Below are 21,438 nucleotides of genomic sequence, written 5' to 3' on the forward strand. Positions count from 1 at the left end.
AGAGGGGAACTCATTCTCCCAACTTGGATTTTGAGAGCATGAAGATGGATTTGGAAGCTCTCCTACAATCTTGACTTGTAGGAAAAAGAAAGGAAAATGCAACTTATGGGTTGCAAGTTCAAGAACATTCTTTGAACATTTGGTGTCCAAAAGAGATGCACACATTCTCCTAATTTTGTGTTTTTTAGGAGAATGAGTGTGTCTTCCTACAACGTTTGGGTTGTAGAAAGAGGGAAATCATGTGCAACTTAGAGGTTCCACATTCATGAGTGCCCTTGAACATTTGGTGTTCAAAGGGGGATAATTTCATTTGCCTAATTTGAAGCTAGGCTAATGAAGTGTTCAAAGAGACAAATTCATTTGCCTAATTTGAAGCTAGGCAAATGAAGAGGAATTTAAGGGTAACCTACAATCTAGGCTTGTAGGAAAAGAGGGTCCAACGTGTAACCTAGAGGTCGCAAATTGGAGGAGTTCCTTTGAACGTTCGGTGTCCAAAGAAGAAGGATTCATTCCTCCAATTTGGGTTGGAGGGATGGAGAAGAATGAGATGCACTTTGGAGTTGCAAACTCTTGAAAGTTCCTTGAACATTTGACATTCAAAGAAAGATGTACACTCTCCTAATTTAGGTTAGGAGAATGAGAAGATCTTTCCTATAACCTTTGGGTTATAGAAAGAGAGCTTCCCACCTTCCTCGAATGTTTTGGGCTCATTTGAAGAGGGGAAGGATGCACCCTAGGGATTTGAACGGATTCCTAAATCAACTTTGACATGATTAGGAGACTTGAATGGGAGAGGTTCACTTGCTACTTTTGTGTTATCAACAAGCGAAGAAATGACTTAGGATTTTGGTCCTAAAGTGAGAGGACTCATGCAATGAAATGCTTAAAGGCTTGAGGAGCCTTAGGATATTTTGCATAAGAAGATATTTGTTGGTTTTATGTGCCAACAATGGAGATAGGAGAACTTGGGATTTTGTTCCAAGTTTCAAATGACTCATGCACTCCAACACTTAGAGCTTTGAGAGTGCTCTAAATGTTATGCATGAAAGAAGATTAATATCTTGTTAATCCTATGTCTTACCAAATAAAGATTTGAACTTAGGATTTGGTCCTAAAGTCCTTAAGATTCATGTGATAGAATAATTTAGAGCTTTGAGGGTGCTCCAACATATCATGCTTGAAGGGGATATTTATTGGTTTATGTTCCAACAAAAGGGATGAAAGGACTTGGGATTTAGTTCCAAGTTGCAAATGATTCATGCAATCTAAAACTTGGAGCTTTGAGAATGCTCCAAGCATTATGCACAAAAGGGGATTCCCCATCTCTCCATGAATATTTTGAACTCATGGAAAGAGGAGATGCATGCATGAAAGGAATTTCCCTACGTCCTTTGAGTTTTGGACTCAATTAGGAGAGGGAAGAATTGATTTTCTATGGTCTTAGGAGAGGTTTCTAAACCACTTTTTGGGCATGATTTAGAAATTTGGAAGTTTGGTGTTCCTAGTAAGAGGTCTAGGAAACACGATTTTGACTCATGTTAAGGCATGGAAACACACCTAAAGTTTCTAAGAACAATCCAATCAATTTTGTCATGAATGGTGATTGAAGGTTTTCTAGGAAGGTCCTAAAGATCTGTTTTGATAGGATTTGATTTATTAAAACATTGATGTGAGGTTCCGATCTCTAAGGATTTTGATCATTTCATTCAATGATTGAATTTGGAAACTCACACAAGTGGAGTTAGGTAAACTTGAGTATGAGGGCTCATGGGCCTTTGAGGGCCCATGTCATATCTCAAGTCCACTGCAAGGTTAGATAAGCCCATTTGGTTAATTTCCAAATCCTAAATATGGTGTAGATAAATCAATAATGATTGTCACTTGTGTGCTCTAAATTTAGTGAAAAGATCAATCACGAATTTGGTTGGCCATAGACATTGTGGTCCTGTTTCCAACCAAACACATTCACATTCACTAACTTGTAGAGACTATAAATTCCTACATACAAACTCTCCAAAGTTTATATCAATTTTGTCATGACACAAAGATTGGATTGTTTGCATGCTAAAGGATCATTCACATCATTCTTATCCATGAAAATTAAGAGATGCAACACATATTTATGTAATTCAAGAGCACATATGGGATGGCTTATGGGTCTTCGGAAACCCACATCTACCCCAAGTTTTCCCTACAAATTAAATAAACATGCTTAGCAATCTTCCAATAATTTTAGAAGCATGCACTCCTTAGAGAAAGAGACCTACACTATTTATTTAGATCAATTTTGGCATAATCTAAATTCTAAGCAACATGCAATTGATTTGGCCAAATGCATAGCTTTCACATTTGGGTGCTATGACGACGAAGCCTAGGTTTGTTATAGGCGACGGTTTGAACACAATATGAATGCTATTACATGCATTTGAGAGGTTGTCGGATACAAATCCGACCACCCTACGCATATGGCATGCCTCTTTGGCTCTCACAAGAGAGCAAACAAACGGAAATCACCGGATTTCCGCTGTTTTGCGGAGAGGGAAGCGCACATAGGTTTAGGGAAAGCAAACCAATGAATTTTCTAAGGGACCTATGGTTTGGAGACGTCAACCACACATCAACGGCCTTGGGGGACCCTAGGTTTCACTAAGTTTTGGGATTTTACCTCACCCGGGTTGTCCTAGCGCTCCAAATGGATGTCCAAGCCGCTGTCCAAGCTCCTAGGTTGCTGTCCAAGGTGCTTTGAAGGCTCCAAGTTGCTGTCCCAGGTTTTCCCAAGGAGGAAGACTGCTGTCCAGGCCTTTCCGGAGGTCGCCATCGCTGTCCAAGCTGCTCCGGAGGAGGAATTTGCTGTCCAAACTGCTCCGGACAGCAATTCTCGCTGTTAAGATGCTCTCGTAGGTGGTTGCTTGCTGTCCAAACGCTCCAAACAACAGTTTTCACTGTTTGGAAGCCTCCGGAGGCTGCGTGGCTGCTGTCCAAGTCGCTCCGGAAGACTCCTTTGCTGCCCAAGGCGCTGTCAAGCCTCCAAACCACTGTTTGGGAGGTTTTGAAGGCTTGCTTTGCTGTTTGGAAACTCCAACAGTCTCCAAATTGCCACGGACTCACCGTAGTTGAAGGAGAAAGGGGGAGAAGCCACAAACTTTGCTTTCTTTTGGAAGAGCCGCATGCAAGGAGTGAACACAAGGAGGCCTTCGTCTACCCCTTTTTCTCTGGTCGGGACGCACGCAAGCAAGAGCCGAACGGCTCTTGCCCTTTTCCGCTCTCCCTTCCGCCTGGTTGGGGCGGGCGAACCAAACGGTAGAGCTGACTGGCTCTCCCTCTCCTTCTCGCTCTCTTCGGGACGGACCGAACGAAGAAGCCACGGGGGAGCCGATCGCTCCCCCTCTCCCTCCCGTGCTCTGTCTGGGACGGGCGAACAAGCAGAGAGCCGAGAGGCTCTCTCCGTCTCCCTCTTTCTCTTGCTCGGAGCGGACAAAACGAAAACGGGGAGCCGAATGCTCCCCCTTTCTTCTCTGCGTGCTCTTGGAGAGCAAGAGCGGCATCACCCTACCGCTCGAATGGACCGATCCGATCTCTCGTGCGTGAAATGAGGGATTTTAGGGCAGAATTCTATGTGAAATCTGAGCCCTTCATCTCAAACTTTGATTTGAAAATCAAATTCAGCCCAAATTGAGAAATTAGGGTTGAATTTGAGTCCGGATTGGACTCGATTCGGATCGATTTGGGTCGGTTTGGGTCCGATCAAGTTAGTTTTGCAAAATTAAGCTTGAGTCGACGCCAAATTATGTCGAATTGGGCTCGACAACGCTCGACGGGGTTCGATTGGGTTGATTTGATTTAAATTAAATTAAATTGGGTTTAATTTAATTAAATTAAGGCTTAATTTGGATTAATTTTCCCTCGACGATGATCAATTGAGTTGATCGAGCGCGATCGAGCTTTGTCGGGCTCGATTGGGGTCGAGTCGATGCGAAAATATTCGTCAACATGAAACCTACGGTATATCCGGGACGACAGAACAATGGGATCTTGATCTGGTTTACTTTCATTTTTTTCATAACTGAGACTAAAATAACTAATGCTTCATCCTTAATCTAGAGTTCTCTTCTACGAAATAGAAGGGTTAAATAAGTATGAGGGTTTGCACTCATAAGAAATAAGAACCAAGATCTAACTAAACCCTAATACTACTCTCAGAGGAAATCTGATTAATTATAATCTTCCATAAGGAGAATGGAATCTTAAGGTTGCAAAGTGGGATTCGTGCCTACACTCCATTTTTCTTGAGCAAACATATCTAAAAATAGCATGCCAATTTCAAAATGGTTGGCAGAGGAATCTGTCATTGGATTGAAAGCTGGTCATTTCCAAATTTTGTCTTCATCACTATCATGTAGACTAACGTCATCACCAGAGTTTACTCAATCAATATCACACTTTCTCTCTTTAAAAATTTTTGTAGAATTTTTTTCAATATTTTCAATGATTTTTTTCCTTTTAGTTGAGTTTTTGCACACTTAAACCAATCATCAACATCATCGTAATCATCAACATTGTCATAATCATCACCATCACCCATCTCTACCTCTACATTATTGTTAATATCATTCATCTCAGTTAAACCATCGAATAACTGTGAGAAATTGGAATCTTCAATCCACTCAGTTATTATTTTATTTATAGGATTTCTCAGATAAAAGTAATACATGACACTTTCATTAAATTTAAGTTGAAACTTAAAAATAAGTTCATTACTACAAAGCTTATCGAAACTTTGCCAATTTTTTTATTTCTCGCCTCTTCGATACCTTTATTCCTATTCTAAAATTTATAAAAGTTATCAAATGCGAAGAAAATAAAATAATCCAATTTGCAATATCATGTTTAAAAAAAATTATTCCTCTCGTTATCTATTCGATAATATTCGACTTTGCGTTGCTCGGGAGAAATGGATATGGCAAGTGAGGTTAACAATGGTGAATCCATGGAAAAGGTCTACGGTGGGAAAGTATAATCAAAATTAGATGTAATACAAGTCACTCAAGTGAATAAAAAATTTAATAAAGATCATATAGCTACGAGATGCGATCAACAATAACTGGTCATCGAATGAAGCTCGCTAGGCTGTGGGACCTGGTGGTTGACGCGATCGAGACTTACTGCTCAATCGATGGACGCTTGCTAGGGCTGCAAAACTTGGTGGTTGATGCGATGCTCACTTCTCGATTGATGGACGCTTGCTATGGCTGCGGGACATGGTGGTCAACGTGTGCCTTGCGAGACGTTGGGGGTTGAAGGCGCTATATGATGTTATTGGGGTTTTAATGCTCCTGGAGGGTTCTAAGGTTTCGTCGGTCACTATTGTATATAATGCATTCATTTGTGAAAGACGAAGGTTCTGTATCAATAATTTTTTCCAATTATATCTTCATGGTTTGCTTGGGACATCCGCATTTTCTGTTAAAAATTAACGGGTGGACCAAAAGGGTTTCATTTCAAAGAGTTGAGAGACCAAACTTGTCACTCAAAAGAGTTGTGGACTATTTTGGCCCCTCATAAAAACTTAAAAGGATCATTTTGATCCTTTTCTCATTTTAGGACATATTACTTATTTATTTTAGACTTCTTTCTTTTGTTTAATCATTTATAGTAGATTTCTTTTTTATTATTGAGTGCTTGTATGACTTTTTGTAATGTTACCTTGACACTTTTGAATACTTGTCAAATATTTTATTAGGAGAAAATTGACCTCGAAGTTTTATGATATTGCTTATTATTTTGTCAGAAGGAAAATTATGCTCAAATGCTTTATTTTTTGTATTTTAAATTAATTTAATGTTTTAATTTTGGGTATATGTCGTGAAATGCCTTGAGGTTTACGCCTCATTGCATAAAAAGAAAACAACATAATATTTGACTACAATTTTAAACCTTACTGTGTGGTTCTTAGCTGTTCCTTGCACTGCTTTGCTTAATTTGCACCATCCCTTGTTTTGCTGAATATCGTCTTGAGTTCAACCTCATAGGAACTATTGTGCACTTTCCTTGCAATTGGTAATACTAAAACTTCTTGTTTTACATTCCAATGAGAAGTTTTTTATCCATCTCTTTCTATTTGGGGGTTGTTACGTTTTGAACTTCTATACTTTTTTTTTTATTTATGTATTTATACTTTTCCTATAAGAATTTTTGAATGTTTACTATATTCTATGAACTGTCAGTTAAATGTGATTCAGGAGTTCTTATAGTTAACTGTGATTCAAGGCGTTCTTAACTTTATTTTAATTAGAGAAGATTTTTTAAGGGAATAATATCTTATAGCTTCAACCTATATCTTAACGGGTGATATTTGAGTTTTTGATGTATTTCATTTTGGTATTATTGTATCCATAAGATCCTAATTTGTGCTGAGTTGAAAAGGCAAATCTTACTGGCAAACTTTTTTATATCTTTCTTTTTAGACTTCATTATTTAAGTGGTGAAGGACTTCCTTTCAATTTTAGTACTAAATATTTATTTCATTCTAAAGCAAATTGAGGAATTATTGAAAAATTCACCTGTTACTTGAGAAATTTCCTTGGTTCAAATTGTGCCAGGAAATGCTAATTGATTCTCTCAGTACTAGTGCAAAAAGCTTGGTTTTTGCAGATTGTGTATATTGATGAATACGTTTTTCTTTCTCCAATTTTTGTCATCAGACATTTGTAGATTATAATTTAGTATTTGATAATGATTCAACGTTTTGTGTTTCTTTGGCAATTGTTTGAGCACCGTGCAATTAGCTTTTTATCCTTTGTAAATTTTTTAAAAATGTCTTTTCTTTTATTTTGCATGTTATAAGTTGGAAGCGGGCCAAGTAAAGTTACTATCTAGACTTGAAGAGGAGGAGGAAGCAAAAGCTGCCTTAATGGGTAGGATTCAACGGCTAACTAAGTTGATACTAGTGTCTACAAAGAATTCATTGCCTTCTCAAGTTGCCGACAAGGGAGCACATAGACGAAGACACTCTTTTGGGGAAGATGAGGTGCTAATTCTTACCTTCCTACAATGCTCACTTCACTCGTTTTCAACCTGCCCCTTCGTTTTCAGCTTCTGCTTGGAAGTATGGTTTTGATTGCATGGATTTTGTGTTTCTCAGTCGATTGAGATGAACTTCAAATGATACATATAAATTCATTATCTCTTCTACTGCAACTGGTTTTGAAGTTTTTGGATGGAGGCTAGCTTAAACAAATTATGGTCCTTGTAAATGCGCATACATACATATATATATATATATACATATATATATATATATACATATATATATATATATATACATATATATATATATATATATATATATATATATATATATATATAGGGCTTGGAAGCCTCTCATCCAGTAGCATTGATAATTCTCTTTTATTGTTCAATAAATGATGTTCTTAATTGAAGGGATATAGTTAATTGGTTGGGTACAGGTTGGGAAGTCGTTCTTTGGTTTATTTGCTGCCATCTCACATGAAACACATGAAAAATGGTATTATCATCTCTCATGGAACATAACAAATTTTTTTCCTTATCATAATTTTTGTTGGTTGAAGAGTTTATGGGTTTTCTGTATTTAGTTGTTAAGGAAAATTTTGGAAACTACCTTTATGTAAGTTAAATGTTTCATTTCCATTTGAGGAATAGTTTAGAAAAATATTTAAGAATGACTTGAATAGTTTAGAAAAATATTTAAGAAAGTGTTGTCGAATTTCATTGGAAAACCAATTGCTTGTTACAATTGAAAGTTTATTTTCTGAAATTATGAAAAAAATTCTACTATTTTATTTTTAGATCAGCGAGTTAGATGGTCCTGTCATTTGGAGTAGATTGCCTCGAATATACTCTTTTCAATATTTTTAGGCATTTAATATATTGTTTTAATTATATGTCTCATTTCTCATATTATTTACACTGGCAGTTTTTTTTGCTCATATTGATGCAGCTTGCTTATTTGCCTGATCGTAAACGTGAATACATTATTGATGATGACGCTGGAAGTATTGATTCAGAGTTATCAGGAGAGGGTCGATTTGGTATCAATTGTTTAGATGATAATCTAAAATTTGAGAAAAAGAATCGGAGGCGTGGGATGCTTGGTTGGTTCAAATTGAAGGTGAGATTTATAATTTTAGAAAGATTGTAGACAATGTTTAGAAGCGAAATGTTGTACTTCAGCATTATATATTTGCATTTTATAAAATAATTTATGGCTTTTTTGGAGTAGTGTTATCGTTGATGGTTGCTTTTGATTTCTTGTCAAACTCTTAAAGTTATAAACTAATATTTGAATTGGGTTGCATTTAGAATTCTGCCTAAAATACTGGGTATCATGCACTGTTGTTTATTTTTAATTAGAGAGTTTGGCAATTTTTATTGCAGGGAAAGCTGAAATAACGTTGTATGCTTGACAACATGTTCAATGCAAGGCTGGGACTAAATGCATTTAAAAGATATAATTAGCTTTTCCATATTTATATATATAATTTGCATAGGATCTAGGATGCACAGACACGGACACGGCGATACGAATACGACACGACACGGACACGGGACACGTCAGTTATTGAAATATAGGACACGGACACGGTATTATAGTTTTTATATTTAAAATAGTGTATAAAATTAAATAAGTATAATTTTAAAAATAATTTGAAAATAATAAGTCATTTAACTAGAAATTGTGCTTAAAATGATTAGTATTAGGATGTCGAGAGTCGGGCGTCGATGTCGTTTATCAGTCACCGAGAGAGGAGATGAAAATACCTTCACTGCCAAAAAGAAATGAAAATGACAATGTTCGATAATTGGGTATTAAGTGCGGACGTTGACTTGATGTTGTGGATAGGAAATAAGAAATTTAGTTTAAATCCTGTCAAATACAAGAAATTATATTTAAAAAAATCATAAAATACTTGAGATACGCGTGTTGGACACGCGTGTCCAATTTGTATTTAATATTTTTTTAATCGGACACATTTTCAGCGTGTCTGACATGTGTCGGAGGAGTGTCGGGCGAGTGTCGTATCGGACACGGTTCGGACACTGCACGCCTCTTTGAGGAGAAGTGTCGGTGCATCATAGCATAGGATTTTTAATATAACGAAAATTAACTAAACTCATTTGTCAAGTGGACTTTCTTTATTACACATAGGCTACATATTGAGAGATGATGCGAGGACTATAATGTATTCTGGTAATAGGAGTTGCATGAAATGACATATTTGATATCTAGAATTAGTATAGTGCAACCCTGATCATCTAATGCTCCCTTTGAAATGGATTATGAAATTTATAATGGAAGAACAAGAAAATTTAAGGGTTGTTTTGCAATAGTCAGTCTGTTAATGATCTACCATGGCATCTCTATGCAAAATAAAAAAAAAGCCTATCAATTTTTAAAATAAGGAAAAATGAAACAGTAACACGAATTTTGTAATTAATAGAAAAGGCAAAATAAGAAAATAATCGACACATGGAAGCAATGCCATTTTAATTCCTAAGCACTAAGTGATCTTCAATATAAGCGTTTGAATAGTTTTGTTTATTCATAGACAATAACAACAACATCAAATGTAATATTTCGATCTTACCTAGCCAAAGGAAGACAAAACACATGAAAACGAGCCCGTTGATTTCTTCGGTTTCAGCTCTCGATTTGAAGGTGACGTTTGAAGTCGCTAGGAAAACGAAATAGAAAAGAATGTTTGTATGTGCATGTTGAATGATGGAGCACATCTCCTTATGGTACTTGCTGGGGACGCAATGTACCCGTGCACATAAATGTAAAAGGTTATGAAAACAGAAAAATGAAATGGAAAAAAGAGTACTTTCGTTGGTACAATTTAGACAATCTCTCCTGTGACAGTTGTATTATTTACGGAAAAGATAAAGATATGTTATGTGCATAATAGTGATGATTACGATGAAACGAAATTAAATAGAAGTAATTTATATTCGAAAATGAGCATGCATATTGTTCAAAAGGCCTTGTGTTACTGTAATTTTAAAAGCATGATTTACTCACTGAGTTTTTTATGACTCCCACTCCCTCTTCCCATTGAAAATATTTACATGTATTGTTTGATTAACTTAAAATGACTAGAAGAAAAGAAACGCAATACTCCGAGAGAAAGGTATTTATAACATTTGATCTTAAAATTTTAAGGTAGTAGTGGCTCTTGCTATGCATTGAAAGCAGTTAGTTAGTAATTGAAAATTTAATCAACTGTCCGATAGTCTGTTTCCGCTTTATTAATTCGAGTCTCCAGGTTGGATCGTGACAAAAGTGGTATTAGAACTTAAGGAGTATCTTAGGAATGTGAATCGTAATGAAAGAGCCATATGAATGATTATTGAAATTACTAATGAAGAATTTAAAGATTCGATTAGATAATATAATGATGAGGACATCCGACCATGAAAAGTTTATCAAAGAAGGAGCCGAAGATCTACGGCCATGATTGGACTATTTTATTTTTGAGGTTTTTGTTGTATTTGATTTATTTATGTATCTTTTTCGTATTTTACCCTCAGTTGAGGGAGTAGACTTATGTGACCCTAGGGGGCACTTTTGTCATTAGACGTATCATTGTATTTTGGCTATTTAGAGGCCTCTCCTTCTCTTTGGAGGGGATGATGATTATGATAAAGAAAATTTCCTGCACTTTATCTCTTGGTGAGTTTTAAGAGTCATTGTGAGAATTCTTAGAGACTTTGAAGTCCGTAGGTGAGGGCAAAACATCACCCGTCAGCCGCAGGAAATGACCGGGCTCGCGGTCAATCTTCTACGCCACTTCATCTCTGTCTTCTTCCTAGCCGCCACCCCCTCCTTCCCTTTGCTCCACTTGTTGAAATTACTGATGAAGAATTTGAAGATTCGATTTCAGAGTGATGGTGAAATTGATGGGGATATTATCAGCAGAATTCAAGTTGGATGGTTGAAGTGGAGGAATGCATCGGGCTTATTGTGCGATAGAAAAGTCTCCCTCAAACTTAAGGAAAAATTCTATAAGATGGTGGTGAGACCTGTAAAGCCGAATGTTGGCCATTAAAAGAGAAGCATAATACTAAGTGTTGCAGAGATGAGGATGCTTAGGTGGATGAGTGGCTTGACCCTTAGACATAGGATACGAAATGAGCATATACGTGAAAGGTTGGAGTAGCTCCAGTGGAAGATAAGATTAGAGAGAGTCGCCTTAGATGGTTTGGTCACATTAAATGGAGACCTTCCGATGACCCGATTAGGAAAGTTGAGGTATTAGATTTGACTTATGTTAAAAAAGTAGAGGTAGACCTAAAAAGACTTGGTTGAAAAATATTAGAAATGATCTTTCTTTATTAGATTTAGTGAGAATTTGACTTTTAACCGGGCACAATGGCGAAAATGGATTCATGTAGCCGACCCCACGTAGTGGGACAAAGGCTTGATGTTGTTGTTGATTAGATAATATAATGATGAGGACATCCGACTGTGAAAAGTTTATCAGAGAAGGAGCCGAAGATCTACGGCCATGATTGGACCACTTTATTTTTGAGGTTTTAGTTGTATTTGATTTATTTATGTATCTTTTTTGTTTCAACCTAGCAATCACTACTTTCTTAATTTATCTCATTGCATATTAGTAAAGTCATTTAAATGCAGATTTGAATTTATTTGAATTTGAATTTCCTTTTCTTAAATAAAATGTGTTATAATGGGAAAGCTTTCCAATCATGCTAATTTAAATTCAAATAGATATTTGCCATGATTTCTTTTTTCCTAATTAATATTCTATGATTGGCAATATCATTAAAACTCCCAAATTCTCTCCCAATTAAAGCTAGCCGCCTCTCCCTTCTTTCCATAATTAAAACTTTGCCAATTGGGAAACCCAATCAATCCCTCCAAGGTGCTGCCCCTTTTCCCTCTCTTCTTTATTTTGGGAGTTTCAAATTCAAATCTCCCCCAATTTCTTATCCACTTAAAGCAACTATTAATTCCTATTGCAATCCCACTTAAGTCTTGCCTTATCATGGCACCTAGACAATAATTTAATTCAAGGATTTTAATAATTGCTGGACTTTAAATTTAGAATTCTCTATTGGCTGCCCTTCCTTATTCATCACCTAAATAAGGAATTGAATAGTGCTCTAGAGCCGGCCATCACCATAGCCTTTTATGTGTTTGAAAAGAGCAAATTTTATTGCTCGCAAAAATCTGAGTAAATGAGTAAATATGTTTGCCTTTGAATTGTTTTAAGTGGAAACACTATATTTGAATATTAACGAGTCTTCTAATACCTGAATATTCCCTTTATTAGATTGACCAACAGTCTGAGGATGAGAAGCTATACAGGTCTAGGTTTGTGCCCAAGCTTTCATGAATACTTTTCTATAGCCTAGAAGTGAAGATTATCTTTGTCTGAAACTATAATCTTTAGAATATCATGCAATCTGACAATTTCTTTCACATACAAGCATGCCAATTTCTCTATTGAATTAGTTTGCTTGATAGACAAAACGTGAGATGATTTTATTAGTTTGTCAATAATCATCTAAATGTTGTCATGCCTTTATCTGGATTTGGGAAATCCCATAATAAAATCCATTGCAATATCCTCACACTTCCACTCAGGGATAGATAATGCTTGTAGGGATAGGTAGTGCTTGTCGTAGTCCACTAGGTCGCTGATGTTGAGCTTTTACAATTTAACATGTGTCAACCATTATTTTTTTTTCAGACTATGTAAATCACTATTGTAGGTTAGCCATCTTCTTCGTTGACTCATGATTTTCGATAATGCGATGCTTTTTCTATTGTGGCCCTTGTGGCTAAGATTTTGGCTAATGTGAAATCACCCTCACCTTTTGTTTTTTGTTCTTTGGCTGAGGTTGTTTAGGTGGATAGGATTTTTGATCTTCAACATTAGCCCTTATCTCCATTTTTCATGTTTTTAGCAAATTCCTATTCCAACTCATTACATAAGTCATCCCTCATTTTTTAGATAAAGATATCTCTAAGTTGGTATCTTCTTCTTTCATCTATTTTGTGTAGTTTTTTTAGGGATGCCCCAATATGTAGATTCGCGGTTAATTTAAGATTGGGCGAGAATTACTTTGTTAGGCTTTTTTATTCTAATCATATTTTTCTTAATCTATATGTTATTGATTTTTCTAGACTCTTCTCGAGGATATTATTCTGTGGATAGGTTCTTAGGGTGTATGCTAAGTTGAGCATCTCACTTTGATTTGTTTGAGGAACATCATATTACACTGATGCGACTTGGAAGCCAAAATAGCTAATTTGATAAGAAGAAATTGCATAAACATAAGTATGGGGGCTGATTTTTTATTGCTCCTCTAATAATAATGAAAGATACAATTGATCTACTATTCTAGAGGTAGACCGTCTCTCCCACAAACCCTAGTATCCACTAGGAATAACTTTAAAAAAGAACTACAACAAACACAATCCCCTAATGAAAGTAAAACAACCCATTTAACACTAATATAATCCTTCCTACTTCCCTCATAAATCTGAATTCAAACTAGCCCTCTTTTCGTAAATAAAATCTTTCCTAATCAAATCAACTCTCTTTTCCTAAATTAAAACCTTCATAAACAATTCTCTTTTGATTCCTCCTTATATAATGAATAATAGCTCCCCTGGACCCCACAAGTTGGGACGAACTTCTGCCTCCTGTTGCTATAATGAATAATAGCTCCCCTGGACCCCACAAGTTGGGACGAACTTCTGCCTCCTGTTGCTCGTAGTTTCGCCCACTCATATGGCTGGTTCGGCCTGCTGAGCTTGTATGGACTGGCCGGGCATATTAATTACAGCCCCCCCCCCCCCCCTCCCCCCCCACCCCCAAGCCAATGTCTTGGGGACAATTTCTTATTACTTCTCCTAGATAGTGTCTTCTAGCAGTAGGTTCTCAGCTTAAAGTAAACCATATCTCTTGGCTCAAAAATTTCTTCTCTATTATGGTCATGAACCTTCCTCTTCATGATTACTGGGCTCTCAACAGATGTCTCTTGAGCTTTGCTAATATCCTATCCTTATCCTCTAAGTACTAATCTACACTTGATACTGGTGTAGTGTTATGACTTTAATATATCAAATGAGGTGAATCTCTTCCATAGAGAATCCTGAAAGGGGTTGTTTTGCGCTGCTGAATAGTATGAAGTATTTTACCAATACTCGGCCCAAACAATCCACTTTGTCCAACTCTTCAGCGTATTGATACAAAGCATTGCACATAGGTCTCCATGCTTCTGTTGACCACCTCCGTCTGACCATTTGTTTGGGGATGGTATGTCGTGCTCTTCTTTAAGATTGTCCCCTTTAAATGAAATAAACAAAAATGACTAAGGAACACCTTGTTTTTATCTGACAAAATGGATTATGAAATTCATGTAAGTGCACCACCTCCTGTATGAGAGTTGTAGCCATAGAGATTATGGTGTAAGGTTTCTTCAAATTGATGAAGTGTGCATACTTGCTCAGACATTCTACTATCATTATCATAACAAATTTCTCTGAATGTGGCAAGCCCTTGATGAAGTCCATCGTCACCTCCTCCCACACCCTCTTTGACAGAGATTGAGGCTGTAATAATTCTCTTGGTGTGATAACTAAGTACTTGTGTTGCTGGAACACATCATATCTCACCACCTAGTCCTTTATATCTCAGTGCATCCCAACCCAGCATAACTTTACGGACAACCGAATGTAAGTTTTGAACTCAAGAGTGTCCTCCAACTGTGCTGCCATGAATCTTCAACAATAGCTTCGGAATGTACCCTAATGTCTTCGGTAAGATGAATTGCCTATGATGTAGTAGTTGAGGCCTCCTTAGCGTGTAACTGGGATGATTGTCAGTGTGTTGCAATAACTTAGCTCTGATCTTCGTTAGACCCTCATCTTATCTGCTCTTCTGCCTCAGGGTTTCCCAGTCTACGACCATAGGTCCTAATAGAGTTGTCTACTGTGGTTCGTCTGTTTTCCTCAATAGTGCATCTTGGGTAGTACTGGATCTCAAAATCATTTCCAAGTAACTTGGACAACCACATCTAATGCTCCTCAGTCACCATCCTCTACTCCAACAGCAACTTCATACTCCTCCAGGGTTGCATTTTAGAATGGCTAAGACAATCACCATCAACTTTAGACTCCTCTGGTCATGATTTTCATCAGCTGCTTGAAGGTGTATGTTACTGCTTCCCTCCAATTGAAACTGTTCTTCTTCAGTTGCTCAGTCAGCGGCCATCTTATCGTATCATACTCTCGCACAAGCTTCCGGTAGTACTCTGTGAGACTGAAGAACCCTCCTTCATAAGGTTCTTAGGTAAAAACCAATTCATTGTAGCTTCAATCTTTGACTGGTCTGTTGCTATCCTTGCTCTCTTCTCACCACATGTAATAGGTACTCTACCTGTTTCTATGCAAAGGAATATTTCTTCAAGTTGGCATATAGCTGGTGCTCCCTCAAAGTCTCCAGTACTATCCTAGATGACCCATATGACTGTAGATCAGGATGTTGTCAAAAAATACTAAGTCAAACATCTTGAGGTAGGGTTGAAAAACTGGTTCATGAGTGATGTAGGCAAGGGGGGGGGCAACTCAAACCCAAAATAAGTTGGTTTTGACTTCCCTTGAGTTTACTAGCTCAATAAATTTTGAGCTGGAATTTAGCTCATTTATGAGCTGTTTTTTAGTTCATTTATTGAACTAAAGGTTAGCTCATTATTAGCTAAGTTTTAAGTTCATTAATTATCTTAATTATGTAATTTATTTAGTTTTTATCTTAAGTTAAAGTTTGTCTCTTGGGATTCCAAAATGGCTTTTGGAATCCCAAGGTTGTTTGTTTTTCCGTGCCTTGGCTCCTTGGCTTCCACGGTTGGTTGTTTCCGTGCCTTGGCTCCTTGGTTGCCGCGGTGGGCTGCTGGTTTTCCGAGCTGGGGGCCTTCCCGTGGCTTTTGGCGCCTCGGTCCTGTGCGGTCTCTTTGGTTCCCGTGGCTGCTTCTTCGGTTCCATGGCTAGGCTGTTTCCCGTGAAAAGCTGGGGGCTTTTCCGTGGTGTGTGGTGCTTGGATTCCTGTGGGAATTCAATTAGTGTGGCTGTTTGTATTCCCCTTTTCATACCTATAAATATGAGGGGTTTTGTAATGTTTTAAAAAGAGATATATGAATTTTTGGAAAAGAAATCCTTGGGATTTTCTTGGAGGAGCTTGTGAGCTTTGTCCACCTTCTTCTTCCACCTCTTTGAGGAGACTTGCAAGTTCTTCTCCACCTTTCTTCTCGGGCTTCTAATCTCTTTCGTCTCTCTGCAAGTTTACACCCCACCTGTATCCTTCGTCTTTAAGCAAAGCAAGTTTAGGGTGTCTTTTTATTAGAGTCAAGTTTGTAAGAGTTCAAGTTTTTAAGTCGTTGTTTGTAAGTCTTTCTTTTATTTGAAATGTAAGAATTTGTTCGTTTTATTACGTAGGAGTCCTTTTCTTTTAGTCGGGTCTACTTATTGTGGGCAGAGGTCCTCGGGTCCCCCATCCCCCGAAATTTTTGCTCGCATCAATGAGGGACTGAAAAGTGGATGTAGTGTTGGTAAGGCCGAAAGGTGTTACTAAAAACTCTTTGTGACCCGAGTCTTGAAAGTTATCTTGTGCACATCTCCCGAAATAATTTTGATTTGGTAGTTTTATGTCAATCTTCGAGAAGATAACCACCCAAACAGTTCATCCAACTTCTCATCAATCATGGGGATAGGAATCTCGTCTAGCACAGTTTCGTTATTTAGGGCCCTATAGTTCACTCAAAATTGCCAACCGCCATTCTTTTTCATTGGTAAAAATGGGCTGAAAAAGGGGCTCATACTGGGCCTAGTAATCTTTCCCTTAAGTATCTCTCTGATGAGCCACTCTGTCTCATCTTTCTGAATCTCATCCTTCTTAATCTCTGTATTGCATTGACCTTGATTTTGAGTGAAACCGTGGTTCTATTGGTAACTCCTCGTAACACCGCCCTCTTCCCCTCCACCTGAATCTCCATAGTCAAATCTTTTTAGTCCACCTTCATTTCCCCAATCATCTGTAGTCACTTCATCCCTAAGATCACATCAATGCTCTCCAAATCCATGAGAAGAAAATCCTCCATTATTTTGTAGGCCTTGGATTGTCAGCACCCAACCCCTGCAAATCCCATACTCTTCTCCACCTTCACTGTCCACATCATGACTCCAAAGATCCTCGTATCCACCAACTTTATTTCCAATTGATCCATGACCTGAATTAAGATGCTGTAAGTAGCCTCACTATCCACCAAAACCATCACTAGCCGCTCCCTGATCTGTCCTCTCACCTTCATGGTGTGATTTTGAATAAATCCCTCCACTAAGTTAAGGGACACTTTCGCCACATCAAGGTGAAGTTGATCACCTCCTGTTTTTGCTTCCTTCACCAACTCCTCGTTGTTGGTCTTATCATCACAAATCGTAAGAACCTGGAGTGTGTGGTCCTTGCATCGATGGCCTTGCGCATACTTTCCATGACATTGAAAGCACAAACCCTTCGCTTTTTTTTTTTCTTGCACCTCTGCCTTTGTGAGGCACTTGAAGTTAGCCCCGAGGCGAACTCCCGCACTCTCTCCATCGGTGCCTCCTGCTGAAATGGCTGCATCCTATGTGCCAATGAAGTCGAGGCACTCCTATAGGTGTCTCCCGTGACTCTGCTTCTACTGGTCCTCTCCATCTGTATCTGATCCTCCACCTCTGGGTTAGCTTCATCGTCTCCCATAACCCCTCGACCTCAACAATTGGAGGTCTACTTGTATGTTGGGCATTGGGCTCTTTATGAAATTTCTCTCCAACATCACCTCTGAAATTCCCCTCAATCTTCCTGACAAAAACTCAAATCTCTCCCTATAATCCATGATGATCCCCTCCTGAGTCAGATCAAAGAATTTCTCATGCGGAAATGCCCTAACGAGCAATCCTTAAAGTCCTCCCAATAGTAGAACGAATATCTGACCCCCTTCCTCCATTGGAACTAAGGTAGGGCTTTCCTCTTTAGACATGGCCCTGCAGTCATAAGCTTATCCTCCTCATTCAACCTATTCACCACGAAATACCTTTCCACTTGATGCACCCATCCATGGGCATCCTTTCCTTCAAATATCCAGATCTTCAACTTCCTCACTCTAGCATCTCCAGTCTAACTTCCTTTACCTCCAACGGTTTTCCCCTATGTATCAAGGGTGGGACCCCCACCTTTCTTCCATCTTCCTGCATGACCCGATCCCTATGGATTGGCTCGACCCCTCAATTTCTGGTCGCCCACTGCCCTTGCCCAAAATGCCTCCCATGGTGGTCTTCCACCCCACCACCACCACCACAAAATTCTGTCCTTGTGGTCTCCCTATTCGGAAATCCTAATTCTCCTCTTATCGGTGTATGAAAGAAACTCTCCTCATCGAACTCCTTTCTCTTAGATTCGGTCAGGGGAATCCCAGTCAAAACTTTATTAGGGTTAGAAATCAGAACCGCTAGTGGAGTTTTGTATTGCATCTTCATGAATTTTCTCATCATCTCCTCCAGTACTCAAAATTGGCTTTGCATTCAATTCTCCATGACTGAAAACATTCCTTCGATGGTTGAGAACTTCTCCTCCATCTCGAATTTGATTTGCTCCACTTCGCCTTACAACCTCTTTGCTGCCATCTCTCCAAAATCTCGCTCTGATACCAATTTGATGTAACTTGGAAGGGAAAAAACAACAATTAGATTAGAAGAAATTGCAGGAACACAATTATGGGGGCTAATTTTTTAGTACTCCAACAATAATGGAAGATACAATTGATCTACTATTTGAGAGGTAGATCATCTCTCCCACAAACCATTAGCTGATACTGGGAATAACTTCAAAAAAGATCTACATCAAACACAATCTCCTAATGAAAGTAAAAAATCCAATTAACCCTAATGTAATCCTCACTAATTCCCTCCAAATCTAAATTCATTTCAACCTTCTTTAGCTTTATAAAATCTTTCATAATTCAAATCAACTTTCTTTTCTTAGATTAAAACCTTCCTAAATAGCTCCCCTCTTAATTCCACCTTCTTACATTAATGAATAATAGTTCCGCCATGCCACATGGCTAGTCTAGCCTGGGTTGCGCCGGCTGGTTGGGCTGGGCTGGGCGTATCATACACTGTAGTATGGGTTGCTTTTCCTCATCTCTAAATTCATTGCTTCAATTTATTCTTTCTATATTCTCTTCACTCAATTTGTGGTAAATCACTTTTGGTGGTTGCTATTGCTTTGTTTTTTAGGTTGTATGCGACTAGCATTCGAATGAAAATGGATGTTACTGCCCCCTTGTAGAAGCGTATTAAAATTTGTTCCACTAATGTATTTGAGAGAAGTTAAGAGTTTGGATTTATTCCTTCATCTTATTCTATGCAAATTTTTTTATCAGAACATGATACTTCAAGGCATGCTCAAACCTATGCAAACCTCTTAGGGAACATTTAAGTACTAAAAGCAAACTTATAACACAATGGTGGCAATTCTGTTTTCTGATCTTGTTTGTACACAGGATTATTATTAATCAAGTTTAGTTCCAAGATTGCATTGAGTGCATTCCTAGGATGTTAGTTCAACGGTAGTAATTGGCATTGCACCTACTCACAAGACTATTGATCTAGATCTACCAGAGATTTTTGCTTCTATTGATCTTTCTAATGTTGGGGTTATCAGTGTGAATATCTTTTTGCTAGCTCTAATGTTAGCATTACTACCATAGGAGGGCTAGTAGATAGAAAGTATTAATTTCTATATGCCAAAGGGCAAAAAATTTTAAGAAAAATATGTCATCATTCTCTAATATACTGTCATTAAAATTAGACATTTCTAAGGAAGACCCTTACGGTTTTATTCTGGTTTATGGCTAAGCCTTTGTTGCTTTGTTGTTGTTCTTGTTGTTGTATTTTGTTTTTACGTTTTTTGTCTAGCTATTTTTTTTTCCAATTGCTTCTTATTTTACATTTTCTGCTGATGATTAATTTTCCTTTTAGAAAAATATATGATCAATGGCTAATTAGCTGGTCTTTGTTCCAAACCTTAACATCCTCCGTGGATGTAATTCGATGGCTGCTTTAATGGCTCTCCATATAATAGGTTTGATGTTTATTTGACCTGATGACTGAATCTCAGTAGGATAACAAATATGTATTGCATAATATGATCAACATTGTCAACTACTGAAATATCTAGTTTCAATGTTGGTATTTGTTAAAGGTATGGCCAGTTTTTTGTGTCCTGTCAGGATGTAGCTGTTAATTGCACAGTCACACTCATGATATTGTTGATTCATTTGAATAGTTTTTATAGATAAATACATTTTATGCAGAAACCTGAGTACCTTCAAGGACTCTCACCTAATGCTGATTGTGAAAGTTCGGCTAGTGGGTCACCATTACGAGTTTCACAGCAGAAGATTTCTTCTGATTTAACGGATGCACGAAGAAATTCTATTAGCCGGAAGAGTGATGATATTTCTTTACTTAATTATTTCCCTGAAAAGACCCCAGCAGGCGATCTGTTGAGTGCAACAGCTAAAGGACGGCAGCCTCCCCCGGTGAGACACCCCTTTAGTTTATTACTTTTTGGCATTGATGACTGAATTCAGTAAGGGAACTTATTTTTCATGTAATGTCCATTTACGTCTTGTATTGATAAAATAATTAATTTTTGGACTAATATGTTTCATGTTAATGGGTTTGGGCACTACTTTAGTTCGTACATTTAGTGTCTTATCTAATCCACGACATTGTCCGAATGTTTGTGCTTGTTCGTTAACTCTAACAGTGATAGCCCATCATATGTTTCAATTTCCTAAGAAGCGTTTTGATGGACCAGTCCGGTCCATAGCAACACCGGCCCAAAAAGGGCCGGCAGGTTTTCGAACATTACTGCAGGCGGAGAACCCGCCCTGCCTGGGCGGATAGCCGAAGGTGAAACCAGGAGTCGGTGGGGACCAAACGGGGACTCACCAAATTGAAGAGGACACGAATGAGGTGTTTTCCCTAGCCGCGTTAATAGGGAATTTTAGGGGTTATGTGAGAGTTAAAAGTGAGTTAGGGTTGCTTTTTTGGGGGATCTTGTTTTGGTCGCTGTCTTTAGCCTTCTTCTTCTCTAGGGCCTTGGGAGAAAGCTTCTTCTTCTCGAATGAGAGCAAATTGGTATCCGTCGGAAACTTTGTAAGTCTTTTGACTATTCAAGTTACTTGAAGTGTGGAGTGTTTTCAATCAAAGAAATTTTCATTTTTCCCCACCGTTTTTGCGGGTGTTTTTCCTGGATTCCGAAAAATTACAAACTAACACTCCCCATCAAAAGTGGTATCAGAAGCCGCTAGAATCCCACAAGGAAG

The 21,438-nt window shown here is 38.0% G+C and overlaps 1 protein-coding gene across 1 annotated transcript in view; it reads left to right on the forward strand.

Moving 5' to 3' along the window:
- The window catches only part of LOC110093945 (kinesin-like protein KIN-7E, chloroplastic), a 70,878-nt gene extending 50,172 nt beyond the window's left edge, over positions 1 to 20,706 (forward strand). The window contains exons 11-13 of the mRNA XM_020819014.2: positions 6,845 to 7,027; positions 7,979 to 8,149; positions 20,419 to 20,706. Of these exons, the coding sequence (XP_020674673.2) occupies positions 6,845 to 7,027; positions 7,979 to 8,149; positions 20,419 to 20,691 (627 nt within the window). The 3' untranslated portion in view covers positions 20,692 to 20,706. The remainder of the gene's footprint in view (positions 1 to 6,844; positions 7,028 to 7,978; positions 8,150 to 20,418) is intronic.
- Positions 20,707 to 21,438: the final 732 nt, after the last annotated feature.

This window comes from Dendrobium catenatum, unplaced genomic scaffold, assembly GCF_001605985.2.
Source record: "Dendrobium catenatum unplaced genomic scaffold, ASM160598v2 original_scaffold_68491, whole genome shotgun sequence".
NCBI lineage: Eukaryota > Viridiplantae > Streptophyta > Magnoliopsida > Asparagales > Orchidaceae > Dendrobium > Dendrobium catenatum.